This window comes from Arvicanthis niloticus, chromosome 10 (genome assembly GCF_011762505.2).
Source record: "Arvicanthis niloticus isolate mArvNil1 chromosome 10, mArvNil1.pat.X, whole genome shotgun sequence".
In the NCBI taxonomy this organism is placed as follows: Eukaryota; Metazoa; Chordata; class Mammalia; order Rodentia; family Muridae; genus Arvicanthis; species Arvicanthis niloticus.
The window spans coordinates 24,933,895-24,956,426 of NC_047667.1; the positions used below are offsets into that span (position 1 = coordinate 24,933,895).

Sequence of the window (22,532 nt, forward strand, 5' to 3'; positions counted from 1 at the left end):
TTCGTAAATTCCTAGAGATTCTAGATTGAGATACAGTGCAAAAATTGGGGCTTTGGTGGGCTAGAGTGGGGAGGGGAAGCAGGCTGTCTTGCTCTTTATGGGCCAGTCTGGCTGCAACACTCATCATCCTTCTGAATCTTCTCCCTCCCTCTGCCTTTCCCAAGCCCCCCAGATTTCCTGAGCCCTCCCTTTCCTGAGATGGCCCCCCCCTCCGTGGCTCCATTGTCCCGCTGCTGACCTGCTGGCAGCATGGAGACACGCAAGGCTCAGGATAAGCCTGGGGCTGGGGATCAAAGGAATTGGGTTCAGAGGCTGCTAGGGACCATGGCAAGGGAACTGTGTCAGCTGAGTGATGGGCGAGTCGGCTGGTAGTGTGGGTGACCTGTGTGCAGAGGATCCTTACAAGGACTTTGGAAAAGAGTGAGCCCTGTCCCTCTTAAGTGTTAGAACTAAAGGAGATCAGGAAAGAGGAGATGGCAGGGGCTGGGCGAATTCGGTTTACTCGGTTTACTCAGTATGAACAAGAGACTGAATCTAACAGTGTCTGGGAGGGTCAGGGATCTCAACTTGGGGCACCTGGGAAGTTGGGCCTGGTCCATGGCAGTACATGTCCTTCAGAGTCTGCTGGAACCTGTTGAGAAGACTGGAGTGGAGAGAGGGAGACTGGAGAGAGTCAGCTGCCTTACCCACCCCCCAACTTAGTTTCCTCTTAGTCATCACCCCCTGAGCCCCACCTTGTGTCAGTCACTCTGTGTGGGCTGGTGGACATAAATATTCAAGCTGCAGTACAAGCTTGGTCCTGATCTTACAGATCTGTTGATCTAGTGGGCAAGCTGGACAAAGCAGCTCGCCATGACCACAGTCTCTAACCCTGGGGAAAATTCCAATAATCCTCTCCACTACACTCTTGCTGCCAGACTAAGGAGAGTGGTCATTCTTGGGTAGCCTCCTCCAGCCCTTGGAGGCTACTTCTGTGAGGATGACATAGTGCATGGCCTTGGGGCTCATGGAGAAGACTAGATATTCTCACCAAGGCTTGCAGAGCCATCTATCTGCTTAGGTCACTTGGCCCATGAGAAGCAGCCAGCAGCCCAGAGGACATCTTTCTCCCCGGCCTCATTTCCAACAGTTCTTGCCCTCTGCTCCCCAAGACTTGGCTCAGAGGCTCATGAAGTGTCTCAGAGGTTGACTTCTGCCCCCAACTCTGCTCCCAGCCTGCCCTTCTGGGCCTGGGCTTCTGGCATCTGCTTTATCGGGATTCTCGAGAGGGACAGCTGGTTTATGTTACAAGCCTGTTCCCTGCATATCTGCTCTGGTTTTAAATAGCTTTATCTGAGCAGCTGGAGGACCACATGAGCTTATATGGCGTGGGGTACTTGTTCTTTTAGCCCTGTGCCGGGCACCTGCCAAAATAGCAGCCAACACTCCCCATTGTGTTGTCCCCCCCCATCTCCTGCTGCACATTCCTCCCACCGTGGGGCCTGGCTGACAAGGCCCCAGCCCACATGCCTGCTTAAAGCTCTCCCCATGCCCTGCCCTCAGCCAGTCCTTGCTGAGGCTGAGCAGATACCTCAAGACCCGTGTGCAGTCCCTGTTCAGAGGTAAGGCAAGGGAAGGCTCCAGGAAGGGACAGAGGTCCGTGGGAGAATGTGAGGGCTTTGGCCCTGACATCTGTCCCTAGTCTTTTGCTCGTGTCCACCCTGAATGGTTACCAGTAAATTCATGGCCCTTTCTAGAGGGGAGAACCCCTCCACACCTCCACCCAGGTGTTTCCAGGACAGACTCTACCATGAGTGCCGTGGAGTGGAGCGAGCTTGCGTAACTGATGGGAAGTGAGTGGGAGGTCCCGATCTACCACTGAAGATACTTTGTGGTTTTAAAGTCTTGAGTAGATTGCTTCCCCCCAACCCCCCCCCCCCCCCCCCGGAGACCTTATTTTAGTGGCCTAGATCTTTGTTGAGCCATTAAATACAACAGAACCCTAACCAGTAGGGATTCCCAGATTTAGGTTAAGGATTACCCAAACCTTTCCTCTAGAGGCCCAGAGAGCCGGATAAGACCATGGCTGTATTTGTCATAGTGACCCAGCTCTCATGTCCAAGAACAAAGATGCTATCCTAGAAGCACTGAGAAAGGTGAACTGTGCAGAGGCAGGTGGGCCTGGTGGGGCTCCTCCATGCAGATGCACCATCTTCACTGGGCTTCTGGGACCAGGTGGGATTTCACTCCTGGAGGAGGTCAGGGTAGCTAGCATTAAGGAACAGAGGAGTCCAGATCCCTTCCCAAGAGAAGCAAACTAAGCTTGTCAACATTGGAAGGGTTTCTCTGGGACCCACTATGTCCCTTCCAGTGTGTTTGCTTCACCCCAACTTGCCCTTAGGGATTGCTCTTGTTTGGTGCCTTCAAACTGTAGACAGCTTTTCTGACTTCTGGGCATAGTGATGGATTGTTCAGGAGGTAATTGCTTTGAGTGTAAGAAATTTCTAGCTCATTCCGCAGGGAGTCTAGCTGGGAAGCCACCTGACCTCCAGGATTCCTCCTCTGACCCTCTTCTCACAGGACAAGTCCTCTCAGGGCAGAAGAATCTGAGGGGATCAAGTTGCCTTTGCCCCTCCCTTCCTCAGCTCATGAGGCTAACAGCTGGAGTTTTAGGAAGATCCCAGCTTAATGCTGTGGACAAGGGCTGAAGGACAGAGCCTGTGGTCCTCAGACCTGGCAAGGCTAAGCTCTTTTTATAGGTATAATGATTAAAGCTTCAGAGAGCTTAAGTGACCAGCCTAAGGCCACACAGTAAAAGCTGGGCTTAAAACTCAGGCCTTTTGATCCCCAAAGAGAAACTTCTGGCTTCTCTTGTTTTTCTTTATTGCCCATGAAAGGTGACCCCTGTGGCTTGTTGTGAGGGTAGTCAGATGGTAAGAAGCTGGTGGAAGTGTAGGACCCTTGGGACATGCTCCTATCCACCCCGTTAGCTCCCCCATGTCCTCCCATTTGGTAGCCCTTAGACTCAGCGTCCCCTTAGTCCATCTGACTTAGGTGTGGTCCCCTGTGGGAGCACTTCTTAGACTCTGCAGCTTGTCCTCTTTTGGGAGCTGGATGGTGTTCCTGGGGACAGAAACTAAGTTGCTCCTGCTTCCTCTAATCTGCCCCACCAGTGGCTCTAAGCTGATGGCAGGGCAGGAGAGAAGCCCTGGGGCAGCTGCACACCTCCCCCTTTCAGAACGTTTCCTCATCCCCATCCCAGGCAATGGGCTCCTTCTCACATTGACAGCTTTCCTGGGGGCGGGGGAGGGTGGACAAAGTGAGTCTACTACCAGACTCCTGGGCTCAGGAATAGCCATGCTTATCCTGAGGTCTAGGTGGAGGTCATCTGGTGTTCAAATCTTCTCAGTAGAATATAGCTCCACTCACTGTTAAGACACCTTACACATTTGATATCTCTTCTTCACTATTTTAATATGGGGGACAGGGGAGGTCAGGGTGACATGTTGCATGGGACTGCTGTTCCAAGCAGGGCTCCTCCCCACAGTCTCGGTCCTACTCCAGCAGAGGGAGCAGAGTAGGGACTTGATTTGCTTGTCTCCAACCAAGCAGGCCTGAACCAGTCCCAAGCCACAGTGAGTTCTGAGTCTGAGGCAGTCTCTACTTAGAGCATCTGGGAACTCTCAGCTTCCTGGAAACCTCTCAGTCTCAAGGGTGGCCTTGTGCTGATCATCATTTTAATCAGCAGTGCATTGCATTTCACGGATGTCAATAGATGTGCACCTGGGGTCTCAGCCCTCTTCTCTGCATTGGGATTTACATGGGAGAAGAGGAGGAGGAGGAAGAGGAGGAGAGGCTGGACATAAACACGTGGAGATGGGGGAGGGGATGGGGAAAGAGGGAAGGGGGTAAGAGGGCAAGGGCAGGAGAGCAAGAGGAAGCAGAGAATGAGGAGGGGCAAGCAGCCCCTTTTATAGCGAGTCAGGCACACCAGGCTGTTGCCAGGTAACTGTGGAGCAGAGCCTAGACTAAATGCCAACGACTACACCTGGCCATGTCTAGGCATTCACTCATGAATAGCCACTGGATCTTCATAAGGTCCCTTAGCCAGGAGGTCTGTATTCCATCATTTAGAGAGAACCGAACCAAGGCTCAACTGTGCTACAAACACACCAGCACCTCAGCAAGTAGCAGAAGAGAGCCTGAAGCCATTGCTGTTTTTGCCAAAGTTAAAGGAGTATCTCCACCACTTTCCCAAGGAAACCTTAAAGTTGGAACCTTTATTGAGATTGTATGGATTAATATGCAGTTCTAATGCAAAAGGGGCGGAGAGTTGGCTCAACAACTAAGAACACACACTTAAGGATCCAAAGTGGGGTCCCAGCACCCATGTCAGGTGGCTCACAATCACCTATAACTCCAGCTTTAGGGGATCTAATTCCTCTTCTGAATGCTGAAGGCACCTGAACTTATATGTGTACATACTCACACACAGACACACATAATACAAATTTTAAAAATCTTAAAAAAAGGAGATTACAGAAAAAGGTTCCTTGTGCCCTGTTGTCTGCGTTCCCCAGACCATATGTAATGTAATACATACAGGGTATATACACTGATTCGATCTGTATGTACTCTCAGACCCCTTGCCCCCTGCATTGCTTGTGCAGTGTTTGGGTTGAATTCTATACAGTTTTAACCTGGGTATGTTCATGTGATCATCCCTACAAGACCCACAAGGGAACCTGTGAGATGGCTCAGTGGTAAAATCACTTGCCACCAAGCCTGATGACCCGAGTTCGATCCCTGGGACCTACAAGGTAGAAGACAAAGATCAGTTGTCCTCTGACCTCCACACATGTACTGTGATATGTGCATGAGTGAGTGCACACACACACACACACACACACACACACACACACACACACACACAAATACATTTTAGAAAGGCCAATGAGGGTCCTCTGTGTACATTTTTATTACCATTTCCACTTGCCTCATGCCCTCTGCATGAGTCTGGATGACTTGTTCTGCATACTTATAATATCGCCATTTTAAGAGTGTTTTAAATGGAACCGCACAGCTGGAGTCATACAGCATATGACGTTACAGTTGGCTTTTCTCAGGCAGTAGCTTGAGAAAAATGTAATCGTCCTTTATCTGTTTTAATGGTTGAGTTCCATGCTGTGCAGGGCTCCAGGTCTTGCCACCAGTTTCCCAAGGGAGCTCCATGCCAGAATGAAAATGTCCAGTGAGAACAGAAATGGGGTGCTGTTCACTAGGATTCTCTGCTCCCCTAAAAAGTGGAAACACATCACTAACCTTTCTTTAAGGATTACAAATGGGAACATGAAATCCAGGGGGGCACGCCTGCTCAGGGGCAGGGAATGGGGGGAACACCAGGGGGCTGCCTTGCTGCGATTCAGGTGTCACGGTTGCTTCCTTGCAGAGGAAGAAACTGTGGGTCACACAGTGGATTCACCCTCAGGCCTCTGAGCTCTAGCTAGGTGCAGAGGGCTCCTGTGGGAGGCTGCCCTCTCTTCTCACCTACAGTGATGTTTTTCTCTTTCTGGAGGGAGAGCCGTGAGCATGTCTGACGCCGAGGAGGTGGTGGAGGAGTACGAGGAGTGAGTATTGGGAGCATCCTGTCTCCTGTGTTTTCCTCTCACACCCGGCCAGTGAGCCATCCACAACTCTCATCCTGGTAGGAGAGACTGTGCCTGTTTCCAGGATCTAGAGTTGGGATTTCTTCCCTTCCTTCCTATTTCTGTACCTCTGATTAGCAGATCCCAGGCAGACCTCAGGCTGGGGACTTTGGGAATACAGGACTCAGTTCCAGGGCCAACAGGGTCTTACTTACTGGTGCATTAGCTGCCAGGAGGGAAGCTGAGAAGCTGGGGCTGTTGAAACTGTGAACAGCTCCCCCGAGGCCTCAGAAATACTGCTATTTCCCATCCTGCCCCAAGGGTCCTGCCTCCTTGGGTCTCAAGTCACCCCACAATGCCTGTCTACGGGCTTGTCCTGGAGAAGCCAAAGGTGACACACAGTTAGGCACTCCAACAAGTACTCCATAGAGAGAGGTCACAAAGACCCCTACAAAGCCTTCTTTCCCTCGGAGCTGCTGGGACAGGAACTGTGGAAGGACTTAGCAGAGGCGTGTAACATGCAGATGTACCACAGGAACTTGGGGAAGAGAGAGGGTGGGTGGAGGCGGAAGTGTGGAGAAGGTAGGCCTCACTTGACAGCATCTGGATAGAGACTTGGGAGAGAAGGGCTTTCTAAAAAAGAGAACTGCCTGGGAGAACCTTAGAGGTGAGGTGACAGGAAGATCTGGCAAGAATGCTCAATGCCAAGATTGTTGACATAGAGGTTTGCTGGGGACAGTGGCAGATAATGCTGGCTGAGAAGGGTGAGCCAGGCTGCCTTTGCGGGGCAGGTCAGAAGACAGGGGCTGGCTGGCTTCAGGGTCATTGTGTGGAGGTGTGTGTGTGTGTGTGAGCATGTGTGCTTGTGTGTACATGCTGTGTATGTGTCATGTGCATTGGTACTGACAGCATCTTCTTTCATATTCAGGGAACAGGAAGGTAAGCACTCATGAGGATGCACACACAGATGCAGGACAGTATGGCTGGAACCTGACTCACCCCGTTTCTCGTCTCTTTTGCCCTGACCTTCTCTTATGAGCAGAAGCTGTGGAAGGTATGTTCCCTGGGCAGGCGGGGAGCCAGAGAAGAGTATCAGGAGGCCAGTGTTTCTGGGAAAACAGCTTGTCTCTGCCCAGAACTCCATGATGAGCCGAGATGTTGTAATCACCTCTGTATATGTGTGTATATAAAACACACACACACACACGCACACAGACATAGGCACACGCACACGCACGTGCAGACACAAACACACGAAAACTTTGAAACATATGTAAACAAGAAAAGAATAATAACTCCCACATTCTCATCACCCAGCCTCCACCATCATAAACACAGCCAATGTTTTATCTTCAGCTGATCCCAGCTATTCTGAAGATACACGCTTTACTATTTCAGTACATATTTCAGGATATGTGGGCTGGAGAGATGGCTCAGCATTCAGAGCACTGACTGCTTTTCCAGAAGACCCAGGCTCAAATTCTGGTACCTACATGGTGGTTCACAACTGTGTGTAACTCCAGTTTCAGGGGATCTGACACCCTCTTTTAACCTGTATGGGCACCATGCACACAAGTAGTGCTCAGACGTACGCACAGGTAAAACACCCATATATATAAAACATTAAATTAAAAGTTAGAAAAGATAAGCACCATTAAACAAATATAACCATAATGCTATAAACGAGCCCAGGAACATCTCATTTACTATTTTTTTCAAATGTGATTATGAATTTCAAAGTGCTATGCTACCCAGGATATTTTCTGTGGGCATGAAGCTTTATTGCAACCTGGCAAAGTTCCATCATGCTGTCCCTGCTCTAGGATATGATGACATACCACCCTCCTTGGCTTGGGCTCTGCTGTCTCTGGAAGCTCTCTCTCTCCCCCTGGCCTTCCTCCTGTCCTTCCAGACCATAATGACCCTGCAGCTCCTGGCTTCTCCACCACAGGCAGGCTGCAGCCTGGCTTGCAGTGGTTTGACAAAGGTGTGTCATGTATGGACACAAGGAAACCGGTCTTTGAAGGTTCAGGAGTTGTACCTCCCTGCTCTTCTGGTTAAAATGGGGGGAGCCTCTTACTCCTTTAAGCCTGTTCTCAGTCATGTAGCCAAATAAGAGCCAGGAGCAGAAAATGCTCACCAATGCCATTTCTGGTTTTCAGGAGCCATTAGAAAGGTCGCTCACCCTGATCCACCTAGCATTCCACCGCTGAGCTGAATCTCCAAACCATGGCTTTTTCTTTCTTTTTTTAATTAATTAATTAATTATTTTTTCGAAACAGGGTTTCTCTGTATAGCCCTGGCTGTCCTGGAACTCACTCTGTAGACCAGGCTGGCCTCGAACTCAGAAATCCGCCTGCCTCTGCCTCCCAAGTGCTGGGATTAAAGGTGTGCGCCACCACTGCCTGGCTGGTTTATTTATTTATTTTTTTATTTTTTAAATTTTTAGTAGTGCAGGATGGTCTCAAGCTGTGGCAATCCTCCTGCTTCACTTTCAGGACTGGGATATTAGGCATGAGCTGTGAGACACCATGTCCAGTTTCAAAACTGTATTTTGAATGAAGAGCTCAGCTGTCTCTTACCTCCTCTGTAAAAGGGACCCATCTGCTGGGAATTCCTTTGGCTTGGAGGATTTTCCCGCAAATCACAGGAGGTTCTGGGTGGTAGGGTTTGGAAAACAGACTTGAGCCAGATTTGTGACCTTCAGCCTGGCAACTACACACAGTAGGGTCTGTCTGGGAGCTAAGGAACTTCTCAGTGGAGCTCTTACAGCCTTTGTAAGTACCTTGCTTGCCCTGACTGGCCTGAGGCAGCCCCTCTGGCTCAGTAAGGAAAGGTCCAGATGAGTGGCAGAAACCTATAGGACAGATAGTCCTAAGAGTCTTTTTTTCTAGGGGAAAAGGTCTTTCCATTGCTGTCAAGCAATTCCTTAACCAGAGACTTGCATCAAGAACAATGGGGAGGTGGTCAGTCTCCTCAGATTATGAGTCCAGGCCTTCCAACAGCCCGTGCCAGCTCCCGTAGATGGCTCCCAGTGGGGCTTTCCTACATGTGATTCTGGGAATCGGTAGGCATTCTGTGGGATCTAAAAACTCATTCGGAGCAGGAGTATGGGAGAACTTGGAGGAGGAATGAATTTTTTCCCTATTCTCTGCTACTGGGGTCCACCATTTTAGTGAGAGAGAAACCAGGGCCTGTAGCTGAGAAGCAGGCCATGGCTAGTTAGTGTTTTCTCAATGCTTTCGTGTCCCAGGCATGCTAAACTGTTCTGTTCTCAGTAGTGGTTGGCGGGTGATTGTCCTGTCCATTTACTTGAGGCTCAGGATTGTCACGAGGAGTGAGCCTGCCATATTGCTTGAGTGTTAACTTGTGAATCAGAGTTCCGGCCTAACTCTAAGCTGGCTGCGGCCTGTGCTTCCTGCTGCACACTAACCTGTTCCGCTTGCTCCCTTTGCTGCCATCACCTATTGCACCTGGAAGAGGAAGACTGGAGCGAAGAAGAAGAAGACGAAGAAGACGGTAGTACAGCTTTCCCTGTCCTGTTCCTGTCCCCGCTTTCCTGCTCCTCCTGGGCTCTGGCCTTGGGCTAGGGGAACCAACAACTTCAGAGCGCCAGGACCCTAGGAACTCTCACCCGTTGCCTCTTTTCCTTCTTGATTTTTCTCTCGGAGGGAGGTGGGGAGGATCTGGGCTAGCCTGTCTTCACACTGGCTCCACAGAAGGACTCCTATGGCAGAATAGACCCCAACTGCTCCACTGTGCACGGCAGTGTCCCATGTGGAACAGTCTTCCCTGTTTTGCCTAAGGCAAGGGGTAGGGCTCTGGGGACAAAGTCATTGAAGAGTGTCAGAAAAGGCTGGAAATAGCCAGAGCAGAAAGTACATGATATCAGCCTTCAGATGTGCTCTGCTGAGAGGTGGGGCGAGGCTGGGCTTGTTTCTTGGGATATCAGGAGGGGAGGGGAGACAGAATGGGGCTTAATTTTAGGCCTGGATTTCCCACAGTGGTGTCCAGGGAGACCCTAAGAATGACCTGATCCTTGGGCTTCTAAATGACAACTGGACGCATGGCACATGGCACAGAAAGATGAAACCTAGGGTGAATGGGAGAATTGGTGGCCTCAGGGTGGACCCCATAACTGGCCATTTCCTCTATTCTCATTGTACCTGACAAACCTTCTGCAGGGTTGAAAGAAGAGGTACCCCAGATCTCAGTGGGGACCCAGTGCCCTGAGGTGTTTTCTTCTCCCTTGGCCAAAGGGCCACCACCTGTCAGTCTATCAATCACTGAATGTTACAAGCACTTCCGTCAAGCTGAGTCATGGTCTGGACGGCATCCTGTCTCCCTAATCTGTCTGTCCCTTCTGAATGTTGGGAGAGGCGGGGTCCATCCACATCCTGTCAAGCAAATGATGAAAATAGAAACTGCTGGCAACCTTCTGGGTAGCACATCTCTAACTATTGGGCATTTCATCCGCCCGCACAACCTCATGGCATTGGTTATATATATTATTATTATTATTATATATATAATATATATATATATTATATCCCATCTCATTATATATATATTATATATATGTATATGTTATATATATAATATATATATATATCCCATCTCAAATACATGGCCTGATTAGCTTCCAGTCAGCATTTATATTATAATATATTATATTATATTATATTATATTATATTATATTATATTATATTATATATATAATGTCTCTACACTAGGGAAGATCCAGCTCAAATTTCCAAACTCCCAGGGAGGCAAATTTGAGACACTTACCAGTCAGATGGGACCCTTCTGTTGGGCTTTAATTTTCCTGCAAAGGAGAAGATAGGGAATGCTCTAGACATGCAGACCCATAGTCTCCGGGGCACTGACTTACATGTAGGGTTGAGGCGTAGATGAGAGAGTAGATGAGTGGGTGGGTTATATGAATCTTTGCTTGCAGAAGTAGTCCTGGGCTGGGTGTGGCTTGTGCTCCAGTTTGAACCAGGAGCCAAACAGCATTCCTTCCATCATTTGGGTCCGTGGCTTCCATATCATGTGAATCTGGATGTTACTGTCTCTGTTCTACACTGATCAATGTGATTTCTGTTCTGGGGGTGCTGCCTGCGCATTGAGAGAGGGGCCTGGTTGATCATGGTGTCTGTTTCACCTCTCCAGAGCAAGAGGAGGCAGTGGATGAGGAGGAGAATGGTGGGGCTGAGCCTGAGCCTGAGGGTGAGGCTGAGACAGAGGAGGTCAATGCAGAAGGTACATCCCAGGGTGAGGGGATGAGGGACTGGGGGTTGGTGTTTTTAAGAAGTCATCCAACAGGTGCTTGCTAGCTTGTGTGCCAGAGATTCCTGTCTGGGCTCGGGGGATGAAGCAGTCTGTTTTCTGTCTGATGATTGTCAATCCAGAGCTTTTTTGTGGTTGAGCCTACAAACCAGCAGGATAGCCTGCCTGACCACGGGGAATGCTCTTGGGGGAAATTGAGTTGGAACAGGACCTCTGTTGATTGCTTATGTTTTGTTTAGAGGTTGGTCTTGATGAAGAAGCCAGAGATGCTGAAGGTAAGTGATGTTGGACATCAGGACAAGAGAGTCCCTCATAGAAGCCTTGGGTGAAACTGTGCTCAGGGACTCCTGTATAACCAGAAGCTGTACAGGAAAGAGTTGGGAGGCAGAACTTGCTGGTACTTGCAGGGCTTTGTTCTCATCATCTCAGAGAAGTGACCTTAGTGTCCAACAGGAGAGAGAAACAGTATCAACCCCCTGGTGTGTGCAGGGTAGCACTCTCAGAAATAACATTCACATCTGACACTCCTGGTGCCCAGGCGATTCCAGTGATGTCTGATGTTTGGAGGAACGACTTCCAGGACATGCCTGGTCGATGCTGTGGCATCATGGTCCCTGTCAGGCTGCAGCCTCCAGTCACACATACCTAGGGTAGGGGGACAGCCAGCCAGGCCTTGGAATCATGCCCACGAACTCCCTTGGCCCTGTGGCCACCATGAAGTCCAAGGTACAAAACATTAGGCAGGCCTGGGAAGGGGTCTAGGGAGAGGGCCCCTGGGACCTTCCCACAGGACTGTGCATTACTGCAAAGTCTGAGAAGCAATCTTCCTAATCCAGAACAGGCGAGTGTCCTGGGCCTGTAAACACAACTAGTCATTCTCTGTGACCTCACCTCCAGGTCACCTTCATGCCTGTTAGTGATTATGGAAGTCCAGATTTACTAGACCTGGGAGAGACAGAGGCCCATGGGTGCCCAGCTCAGGGTGGAACTGGCAATATTCAGGTTTTCTGATCCCATACTTCCTTCTCTCTCCTCCAGATGGTCCAGTAGAGGACACCAAACCCAAGCCCAGGTGAGCGGGATGCACCTACCTATGCTAAGGCCCTGAAGGCAGAGGCCCGTGAGGGAGGGTGACCAGGAAGAGACAGGAGCGCATGTGCGCATGCGCAGGCGCTGTGGCTGGCACAGACGTCCACGGAGAGTTGAACAGGTTGTGTACTACACAAAGATCTCTGGCTGATGGGAGGAATGGGCGCTGAACTTCGCCTTGCACTTCACTACCAATTCTTTACACTAACATGTACAGAAGTACGTTCATCTACCGAGTCGGGAAGGGCCACGGTCATGGCCTTGGACAGACACAAGATGACTTCCCTCTTTGCTGGGTGGGACTTAGGGGAGAAGCGATGTAAACTTCGGGGAGCCCAGCTGTGAAACTATGTCATGTCCCAGGCATGGCAGCTTCAGGAAACTGCAAAAGGGCAGAGCAGGGCAGCTTCATCCCATACCGGGAACCCTATCTGTGGCTGTGAGTGGGGCCATTGGGACAGGGAGCATTTCCCGTCTTGGCAATGTTTATCTTGCCAGCAGATGGCGCTTTAGCACCCTCATGGCCTTCAGTGGCTCATGCCAATCTGTCAGTCCCCTGTGCTGGCTGCTTTGTGTATCTTGGAGCATCTCCTTTAAGCTGAAGGCCCACGGAGCATATGAAGATCTCAAGGATCAGAGATCCGCCTAGGGACGCCATCTTAGCTCAGCCCTTCTGTTTCCTAGCTGTGTAGTTTTAAGCCTTGGTTTTCCTAGTGGAGGTCAGCACTGCCCCCTTCAGGGATCTAGTGAGGGGACGAAATGAAATTACCTAGGTTAATGTCTGAGCAAGGGAGATAGACGTTGGTGTGGACATTGTGTCAGAGGTGAACATTCCTGCGGGGTAAAGGCCCCAGAGACCCCCAGGAACATATCCCCAGTTGCTTTGTGACCCCTGACTCTCCATTCCTCTCTGCAGCAGGCTCTTCATGCCCAACTTGGTGCCTCCCAAGATCCCTGACGGAGAGAGAGTGGACTTTGATGTGAGTGGTGGCTCTGGGTGGAGCGATCCAGGCCGGGGTGGTGACAAGAGCTTTCATAAGAGTGACAGCTCCTGATCTTGTGGGCTGGGGCAGGCTGTTGGCAGGATGGTTTAAGTTCAAGTTCAGGCGCCAAGCCAAGACAGTACCGTTTGGACTGAGCCCACCCATTTAAGGAGCGTGGCAGGCTCTCAGGCAGGCTCTCCCCACAGGACATCCACAGGAAGCGCATGGAGAAGGACCTGAATGAGCTGCAGACGCTGATCGAGGCTCACTTCGAGAACAGGAAGAAGGAGGAAGAGGAGCTAATTTCTCTCAAAGACAGGATCGTACGTGCCAACCTTCCACAGTTCGCCCTGTTCTCCTTCCCCAGCAGCCCGCCTCAAGCTGCCCACCTGTTGGATACTGTGCTCTGCTTGGGCCCCTGCCACCTGCCTGTCAGTGTGGATGCTCCTTGCCAACAGGAACCGGACCTGATAAGTTCTGGCTCTAGCTGGGCCTAACCAGGCACCACTGGCTATGGACCACAGATTAGTCAAATGTCTGTGCTCCCCCTGTTCCTGACCCGTCAGTCAGAGCTGACTCGCTAATGCAGGGATCGTCAGCTTGTGGAATCCTAGATGAGACCCGGAATTCCATTCTGAGAGAGGAGATTATCTGATTCCTTGTTTTTCTGTACCTAACCGCCTGCTTGCCTCAAATGTGCACACCAGTGTTTGAGCACAGAGAAGCTGACTGGGTCTGGGTCTGGGTCTGGGTCTGGGTCTGGGTCTGGGTCTGGGTCTGGGTCTGGGTCTGGGTCTGGGTCTGGGTCTGGGTCTGGGTCTGGGGCTGGGGCTGGGGCTGGGTCTGGGGCTGGGTCTGGGTCTGGGGCTGGGGCCAGAATATGGACACAGCCTTTAAAGGAGATGAAAGAAACCACTTGTCATTTCCCACAAAGTTGAGACAGCCTCTAGTGGGCTTTCAGGTGGCTTTCTTACCTAGACGGGGCACTCTTCTGGAGGTCCTACCTGCGATGGGCCACTTCCATCTGCATCCATGGAGTAGCCTGAGCACAAGCCTTCAGAAGAGGGGCTACCCCTCAATCCCTGTACCAGGGCTACCATCCCTCATGGGCGCACACAGGAGTTTCTACGTCTCTCCCTAGGAAAAGCGTCGGGCAGAGCGGGCGGAGCAGCAGCGTATTCGCAATGAGCGGGAGAAGGAAAGGCAAAACCGCCTGGCTGTGAGTGACCCTAGCCCGGCCACTGAGCCCCTAATCCCCTTTCTTTTCACAGACGTTGGTACAAGAGGCAGCATTTATCACACCACATAAATCCAGTTCATTGACCCAGTGTTGCCATTATACTAATGAACAGGACAGACAGGCCAGGGCCTCATGTCCATGATTTTAAGACCTTATAGCCCCTATCCCATCCCTTCCCTAGTGCAGGCTAGGCGGAGACTGAGGGCCTCTCAGCCGGGGGGCATGATGGGATTATTCAGACATGGATCAGGGCTTCATAACTCATACGTACAACAGTTCATCTATCCGTTCAGTAAGTGCCAGCATGCCCATCTTGTGCCAGAAGGTACCTCGGAGAGCTCCTTGTCCAGTGGGAAGAGAGCTGACCTCATTTGTAAAGAATATCTCCTTCAACTCCAACCCTTGCCATTAATCTATTCATTCAATCTCCATGACAACAGGAAGAGAGGGCCCGGCGTGAGGAGGAAGAGAACAGGAGGAAGGCAGAGGATGAGGCCCGGAAGAAGAAGGCTCTGTCCAACATGATGCACTTTGGAGGGTACATCCAGAAGGTAGGTGGGAAGCGGCATCGGGCACCAGGACGTCTCAGGGTATCCTCAAGGTTGCCTTTGCTTGGATCCATGAAGAAATTCCCAACTGCTGTGGCTGAAGTCTAAGGTCTCCTCATGCCTAGCCCCTGAGCTGGCTATCAGCCTGACCGTGGCGTCATGAGGAGGGCTCTGCTGTGGGTGAAGGTTAGAACACTAATATGCCTCCGTGTGCTGGTTCTCCAAGGTGATGACCGGGAGAATCTTGGGTTCTGGAGTCAGTGCTCTGGTTAGAGACCTGATTCTGCCACATACAGCAGCCTGGCCTGCAATAGCCTCGGTTTCTTCACATGGCCTGGTATTGCCTGTCTTGTAGTTTCCAAGAGACAGATGAGCTAACATGGAAAACATGAAAAGTGTGTGCTGCACAGATGTAGTGGTTTGCTTGTGGCCAGCCAGTTTCTCACGCCTGCTAGATAACACCCTTTCAAGGCTCAGCTTTGATTTGTTTATTTCTACCTTTTTTTTTTTTTTTTGAGACAGGGTCTCACTATGTAGCCCTGGCTGTCCTGAAACTCACTATGCAGAACGAGGTTAGCCTCAGACTCACAGCGATCCATTTAACCTCTGCCACCTCTACCTCCCGAGTGCTGGGGTAAAGGCATGGGCTGCCATGCCCAATCAGGCCCGATTTATTTTTTATATGCATGGAGGCATCAAGATATTTTGTTTTAGAGACCCTAAGTCGATAGCTCTGCTGGTGTGTCTCTGTGCCCACAGTGACCATGCCAGGCAAACGTAATCAAAATGACACTTCCCTAAGCCCCACACCTGTGCTTGGCATAGCAGGTAGCCTCTGCTGAGCAAGCAGTGAATCACCTTCTCCTTACTGTCTTCCTGTCTCCCGCCCCGCTTCTCTCCATGTCTCTGTGGCGGTCTTGGTCTTTCTCTCTGGGTCTTTCTCTCATGGTTTCCTGGTTTAGCAAGCTCAGGTGGGTACAAAACTTCCAGTCCTCTCCCTCCTCACTGTAGCTTTAGGGAGCTCCCTGGGAGGGGAGCACACCTTGTTGGAGAGCACAACTCTGTGGGAGGAGGGAGTCTGGAAGAGACTGGTAAGGCACCTAGGCCCTCCCTTGCCCCTGCCTCATTTTCTCTGGGGGGAGTCCAGAAGCTAATGGTGTGTCATGTTGCTAGAACAATAGGACTGGAACCCAGTTTTCTGCAGTTCTGGCCCTACTCCCCAGGGTATTGGGAGGGTCAGGGGACAGGGAGGAGCCATCTCTAACCAAGTGTCCCTGCTCACCACCCCCTTCAGACAGAGCGGAAGAGTGGGAAGAGACAAACAGAGCGAGAGAAGAAGAAGAAGATTCTGGCAGAGAGGAGGAAGGTGCTGGCCATCGACCACCTGAATGAAGACCAGCTGAGGTGGGGACTGTTGGTTGGGTGGCCCTTGGCACTCTTCCCAAGTGAGGTGGAAGGTACTTCTCACTGTAAACCGCCAGAGGGAGGCACTCCCTCACACATTGGTCAAGGCTCCTCGCTAGTGCTGGCACTAGGCCTCAGCAAATCAGGCCTCCTCGCGTGACCTTTGGTGACAGGAAAAGAGAACTTAGCAGGCCTTTGTCTTGTCTGAGCTCCTGCTTGGGCACATTCACACAGGAGGTGAGAAAGGTGAACAACATGCTCTATTGTACCAAGAGGGCTTCTCCTCAACTCCCAGCTCTGTTCTGGCAGCTCTTGGTGTCTGTCCCTGAACACTGGACACAGTAGCTACAAGCCAGAATTCCAGAATGGCCAGGCCCATAGCATAGACTAGAGGCAGGCACCCTTTGCAGACCTAACTGTTCAAGGACAGACTGGGGCCCGTGGAGGCTGAGTTAGGGCTGCGGTGAAAGCCAACCAAGGCCACTACAGGCCTGTCTTTACTGCTCCTCACTCCACTTCCATTGTGGCTCCTGCAGAGAGAAGGCCAAGGAGCTATGGCAGAGTATCCACAACCTGGAGGCCGAGAAGTTTGACCTGCAGGAAAAGTTCAAGCAGCAGAAATACGAAGTGAGCTGCTCACTGTGCCTGTCCTGCCACGCTCCTGGTTTGACCTGTCCCTGCCACTGCTGTCCCTAGGCCCTGTCCCCGTCCCCATCAGTCCATTCAGTTCATGCACTGGTCTCCAACAGTGTTCTGGTACTTCCTCCTCCCTGTTTTATACTCTTGCTTCTACACTGAACCCCCTTTCTCCTCCCAGGCCTCACTGAATGAGCCCCAACTTTTATCACTTATCTTCCCTGCTTCTTTTTCAGATCAACGTTCTGCGAAACCGGATCAATGACAACCAGAAAGTGTAAGTGTCAATGGCCTTTCTCCTAGCACGATGCATTCCGACTCCCACTCCCCATGCTGCTGTGAGGCCCTGACCCCAGCTCTTCCCCTCTCCTTTATCACAGCTTGCTTCTTTCAGCCTTGGGCACAACACCCAGTGCAGGGTGGGATAGGGGGCCCAAGGCGGTTGTCATATTCCACCCCTGCTCCAGAATGTTTATCTCAACCCTTAGCCTCTCCTCACCCACCCTCTGCCCCAGTGAGATCTGCTACCCCATTCCCTCTGTCTGATGGGCTCCCGTTTCCTCTGCAGCTCCAAAACTCGTGGGAAGGCCAAAGTCACCGGGCGTTGGAAATAGATGGAACTCTTCTCGACAAGGCTCTGCCCTTTGCCTGTGTCCTTTCCCTGTGCATCCCAGCTCTGGGTCCTCCTGGGCACCCAATGCAGACTCATGTCTGGAAAGTGGAAGCTGGCCTAGTTAGAAGCCAGTACTCTGCCTGACCCCTATGCCCACACCATGCCAGGAATAAAAAGCCAGCACACTGCACACATGGAGTGATGTTTCTCATCCACCCCTCTCCCTGAGTGTCATAGGGAACCAGGACTCTTGTATCTGTCCAGCTTGCAGGAACTTATGCCAGTCTAGCCTTCTTTTTCCCACCTACAGCTGGGAAAAGCTGGTGTCTAAGTAAAGCACATGAGTTCTCAGCACCCAGGAGGGAGGTGCGGGACAGTGGACAGGGTTCGTGATTTTAGCCTCTGTGAGTCACGAGGAACAGCATGCTGGGGAAGAGGGCTGTCACACAAGAAGGGAGCATTCCTCATGTGAGTCACTTGCTGGTGAACAATGGGGCCTCTTTTAATGGTTCCTGTTTTCTTTCTCCTCCTGGCCTGGGCACTAAGAGCCCACTGTCTGAGGGGGCAGGGAGCCCTTGAGGGAGGAAGGAAGGCTGGTTTCATTGGGCAACTGTTCAGTCTAGAGCTGCCAAGAGACTCAGCCTAGCCCGAGTGCCTCAGTTTCCCCCTTTCCATGGTCTGCATATCTTCCAGGCTTAAAGATCTCAGAGTGGAAAAGTATAGCACAGTTTCTGAGCAGGACGGAGAATCCACAAGAGATGGCAGAGCACCCAGTTCAGCAGCTCTCTGGAGCAATGCTCCAAGCGGGCAGGTTCTCCTGTACCACCGGGGTCTTTCTCAGGCCTCCCGCTGCTGGAATCCCTTCTCCTGTTTTTCCTTTGCTATCTATCAGCAACACCCTGTGAGTTTTGTCTCAGAACTTTGCCCATGATCTCCGAGGCAAAGTGGACTCACCTCTCATTGCGCTGAGCCTCTGAGCCCAACTTAGGCCTCCCAGCACACACTATAGATCAATCTATTCCTACAGGAACCACTTGCCCTGCTCTCTGGCCACTGTACTGACCTATTATTTATCCTGAGCTGTGAGCCCATAACAGACTTTAGTGATACAGACTTGAAACAATATGGCCCTAGGAGCTTAGCCTGTGGTCATGGCTTTGCTTATTCATCGTCTCTATTAGTTACTATTCTTTTTTTTTTTTTTTTTTTTTTTTTTTTTTTTTTTTTTTTTTTTTTTTTGTTTTGTTTCTCTGTGTAGCCCTGGCTGTCCTGGAACTCACTCTGTAGACCAGGCTGGCCTCGAACTCAGAAATCCGCCTGCCTCTGCCTCCCAAGTGCTGGGATTAAAGGCGAGTGCCACCACTGCACGGCATTAGTTACTATTCTTGTTGCTGTAACAAAATACCAGACAGAAGCAACTTAAGGAAGAAAGGGTTCACTCTGGCTCACAGTTTAAACAACAGAGGGAGGGCATAGTCCACCGTGGTGGGAAAGCACAGGGAAGAACTCGAGGCTGCCTGCTCATTCGTATCTTTGTGGACCAGGAAGACAGCCTGGACCAGTGGTGGAGTGGGACTATAATCCTCAGGTCCCACCTCCAGGGCCTCATGACTGCCAGTTAGGCCTCACATCCAGAAGGTTCCACAACCTCCCCCAAACAATGTCATCATTGGAGAATGAAGTGTTCAAACACAGGGGCTGGTGTCCCAAGTGGGGTGGAGCGGTGGAGGGATGGGGCTGTATTTCACTTCTAAACCATATTGCATCCACCCCTCAGTAACTATGTCCTGAGCTCTGACTATATGCTGGACTCTGTGGGTCACAAGGAGGTGTGGTGGGCATCAAAGGAGCAGAGAGGGCCTCACCTGGCCATGGTAGGCAGGAGTGCTTTTGGAAGAAGGTGTATCTAGTGAGCCCCAGTGGGAGGAAGGGGAAATCACTGGGAGATGTGTGTGGATGGCTGGAGGGAGGGTTTACAAGTCTTCGAAGCAGGAGGCAGCCTGTTTCCTTGCTCTGAACTTCCCTGTCCCCAAAACCATATATTTCCTCCTAAGGTCACCTGGGGTGTTGGGAAGATTTTTTTTTTTAACCTCAAATGTTCACCATTTCTTTGTAGTGAGGATATTTGTTGTTATAGGCTGTCATAGTTCCCATGCCCCAACCCCAGTCCAGTTTTCCTTCGGTCATCCTCAGTCACCAAGAAGTATAAACACAAGTAGTTCAGAAAGGTGGGGAGGGGCAAAAGAGAATGGGGAACATACAAATAACTTGTTATTGCAACCTAATAGTATTATTGTCCTATTTCATTATAACTTACTTTGCTAGCCTTTTGCTGTGCTAATTTGTAAATGAAACTTCAGCGTGTGTAGGAAAACCATCACGTATGAAGGTAGAGTGTGGTCCTGGCCTTGGTTTTACGTGTCTAGTAGGAGAGGACTTTCCTCAGAGTATGGAAGACTTACATATTTTGAAATACACAACACACAATGCATTATTATTAACTGGCAGGGCCTAAGAACTGATCTGCCCTCTGCCCCAGTCTCCCAGTCTCTCGATTCTCTGCTTCTGTTAGCTCCGTTCTTCTAGGTTCTATATCCAAGTGAGACCTTAACATTGTTGTTCCTGTGCCTGACTTATTTGACTGGCACAATGTCCTCTAGGTTTATCCTACAGGCAAGATCTCACATGTGTCCAGGTCCTGACCCCCTTGGAGGCCTGACCAGTCATCAAGTGGAACATAAAAGGCTAAACTGAGTTCTGGCTCTAGTCTAAGACCTGATGTCCTATGTCTTTTGTATCATGGAGCATTCACTAATATTTGGAGCTAAAGGAGGTAGCCCTGTCCTGTCTCACTCATGGAGGAGAAAGCCCAAGAGAGTGTCAGAGTGCAGGGCTAGCTATACATAGGTGATGAGTCAGGGAAGGAAGCCCTTCTAAGTTCAATAGACAAGGGTATGCATTGAGGTCAAATGGCCTTCCACATGACCCCTGCTATCCCTAGGGAACAGAGGGACCACGGATGTACAGAGAAACACCCAAATCTCCAAACACAAGCATACACACTCGTTTTATCCATTCCATACATTGCTCTTGTGTTCATCATGGAACTGAGTCTAACACCAGAGGTGCAAGGATGGCCAAAATTGGGCTGGGCCTCATACTCCTGAAGGGTTGGGGGGAGGCCAGGGAGATGGGGGTGGGGGGTCTATGCACACTCGACACCCTGACTTCTTCATGCCCATCTTTCTTGTATATCCCCAGGAACAACCCCTCTACCTCCCTAAGTTCCAATCTCAATCTACTATGGACCCCTGACCCCTTGCTCAAGGAGTTCAGTGCCCTGTGTCCACTCACATGCCCCGCATGGTCCTGGGTTGGGGCAGTAGGGACCCTTGCTCCATCTTGCCAACAAGATTTGCTCTCAGACAACCTTATGTCCTGGGCAGAACTCCTGCTTACTGCGCCTACTTTAGAGGTGGGACAACTAAGAACAGGTGTCTCCTGGGATCCATTTACCTTGAGATCAACTCTTGAAGCTGCAGACCCATGCTCTGGACCTCGAGCCTGTCAAATCCTGGTTTTGCCAAGTTCCGACTCTGGGAGCTTTGGGCAAGTTTTTGCTGTTTCTCTTCCTGAGTTTCCCTATCTAAAGGCAGGGTGGCGACGAGGGTTGACTGTAATAATCTGTGGAGTAGTTAGGGTGATGCTTGCTGCAAATTAATTGCACAGTCAGCGTTAGCCACTGCTGTTGCTGTTCTGGTTATCAAACGTGATCAGTCTCTCTCGGGGGTTCAGGGTTTGGAGAAGCGGGCTTACCACTGTTTTGTCTGGCCTGGGATTTTTCTCCCTAGCCAGACTCTTGGAAGCTGCCATGGGCAGGTCCTGCTTCTCAGGGCTGTCCTCTAGGTATACGGTGAAGCTTGTGCTGAGCTGAGCTTGCTTTTAGGCAGGCCTCCACATCTGAGTGTGCATCAGTCCCTGGGAAGGGTGAGACAAAGTCTCAACTTTCCTGCGCCCATCCTGGTGGGGGATGCTCAGGTTGAGGTTCCCAGTCAAGCCCTCTGAAAAGCTTCACTTGGAGTTGGGGATAGGCTGGGGCTGGAGGGGGAAGCAAACTGGATGCCAGGTATCCCCAGTACAGCCACTGGCACTTGCCTAGCAGAATGTGACCTCTCTATGAAAGTTCAGCCTGCTTGGAACTCCTACCGGAGGAAGATGGGGTATGAGAGGGGATGCTGCCACTCATCCAGGTCAGTTCACTCCTTCTGCACATGGATCTTGCAGGTTGAGGAGCACTCCAAGCCTCCCCAAAATGTAGCACCTGGGCCAGAGTTGTATTCTCCTGTGAACTAGCTGTGAACTGATGGGAGATGTGGGGTCCAGTGGAGGGAGGCCAGACTGAAGAGGGCGCTCAGGAGACATAGAATGCACAGGCTCAGCCAGGTAGTAGGTGGGTGGAGAAGGGCCCATTATAGCTCATTCCTAGGTCCTGGCTTGGTGAAGGGTTTGTGGATCATGGAAGTCACTGCTTAGATCTGGTGTAGCTGCCATCTTCCTTTCTAGTAAGAAGGGGTCAGCTTCCTCCTCCCCCATTCTTTTAAAACATTTAAAAAAATTTGTGCGTGTGCGTGTGTGTGTGTGTGTGTGTGTGTGTGTGTGTAGTGTGTGCATGGGAATATGTGTGAACATCAGAGAACAGCTTGCAGTAGTCAGTTCTCTTCTACTGTGAAGGTTCTAGGAATTCACCTTGGGTCTTCAAACTTGGGAGCAGGAACCTTGGAACCTTTACTCATGGAGTCACCTCGTAGCTCTCTTTACCCTCATGTTTTAAACTCTCTTGCCTCTGCAATGCTCTTTCTAGCCCCACTGTTTCTCCTTGCCCGTCTCTCTGGGCTGTGGTCAGTCCCTGTTTCTCTGGCCACGTCCTTAGTGCTTCCTTCATGGTTCCCCTGGAAAGGGACTCAGACTCTTCCCACTGAAGACTTATTCAGGTTGTGATTCCCCAAAGTCAGCTTTGGGCCCCGACTCAAGCTTCCCCCTGGCTCCACCCACCAGCACACTCCAGGTTCTCAGCCTCCACCCCAACAGTGACAGGAATTTAAATT

At 50.8% G+C, this 22,532-nt stretch overlaps 1 protein-coding gene across 1 annotated transcript; it reads left to right on the top strand.

Annotated features, from left to right (window-relative positions):
• Positions 1–1,512: 1,512 nt before the first annotated feature.
• Positions 1,513–17,617, top strand: Tnnt2 (troponin T2, cardiac type). Its single transcript, XM_034513042.2, has 16 exons — positions 1,513–1,601; positions 5,559–5,606; positions 6,553–6,563; positions 6,667–6,678; positions 9,105–9,143; positions 10,798–10,887; positions 11,154–11,189; positions 11,953–11,986; positions 12,920–12,983; positions 13,193–13,309; positions 14,128–14,205; positions 14,667–14,777; positions 16,069–16,178; positions 16,715–16,805; positions 17,051–17,091; positions 17,383–17,617. The coding sequence occupies exons 1-16, from the start codon at positions 1,528–1,530 to the stop codon at positions 17,426–17,428; spliced, it is 1,002 nt and encodes a 333-aa protein (XP_034368933.1). The 5' UTR covers positions 1,513–1,527; the 3' UTR covers positions 17,429–17,617.
• The last annotated feature ends 4,915 nt before the right edge of the window (positions 17,618–22,532 follow it).

Coding starts and splice junctions, on each gene's coding strand:
- Tnnt2 (XM_034513042.2), top strand. CDS start 1,528: ATGCCCTGCCCTCAGCCAGTCCTTGCTGAGGCTGAGCAGATACCTCAA. Junction 11,190..11,952: donor AGAAGCCAGAGATGCTGAAG/GTAAGTGATGTT, acceptor TCTCTCCTCCAG/ATGGTCCAGTAGAGGACACC. Junction 14,778..16,068: donor TTGGAGGGTACATCCAGAAG/GTAGGTGGGAAG, acceptor CACCCCCTTCAG/ACAGAGCGGAAGAGTGGGAA.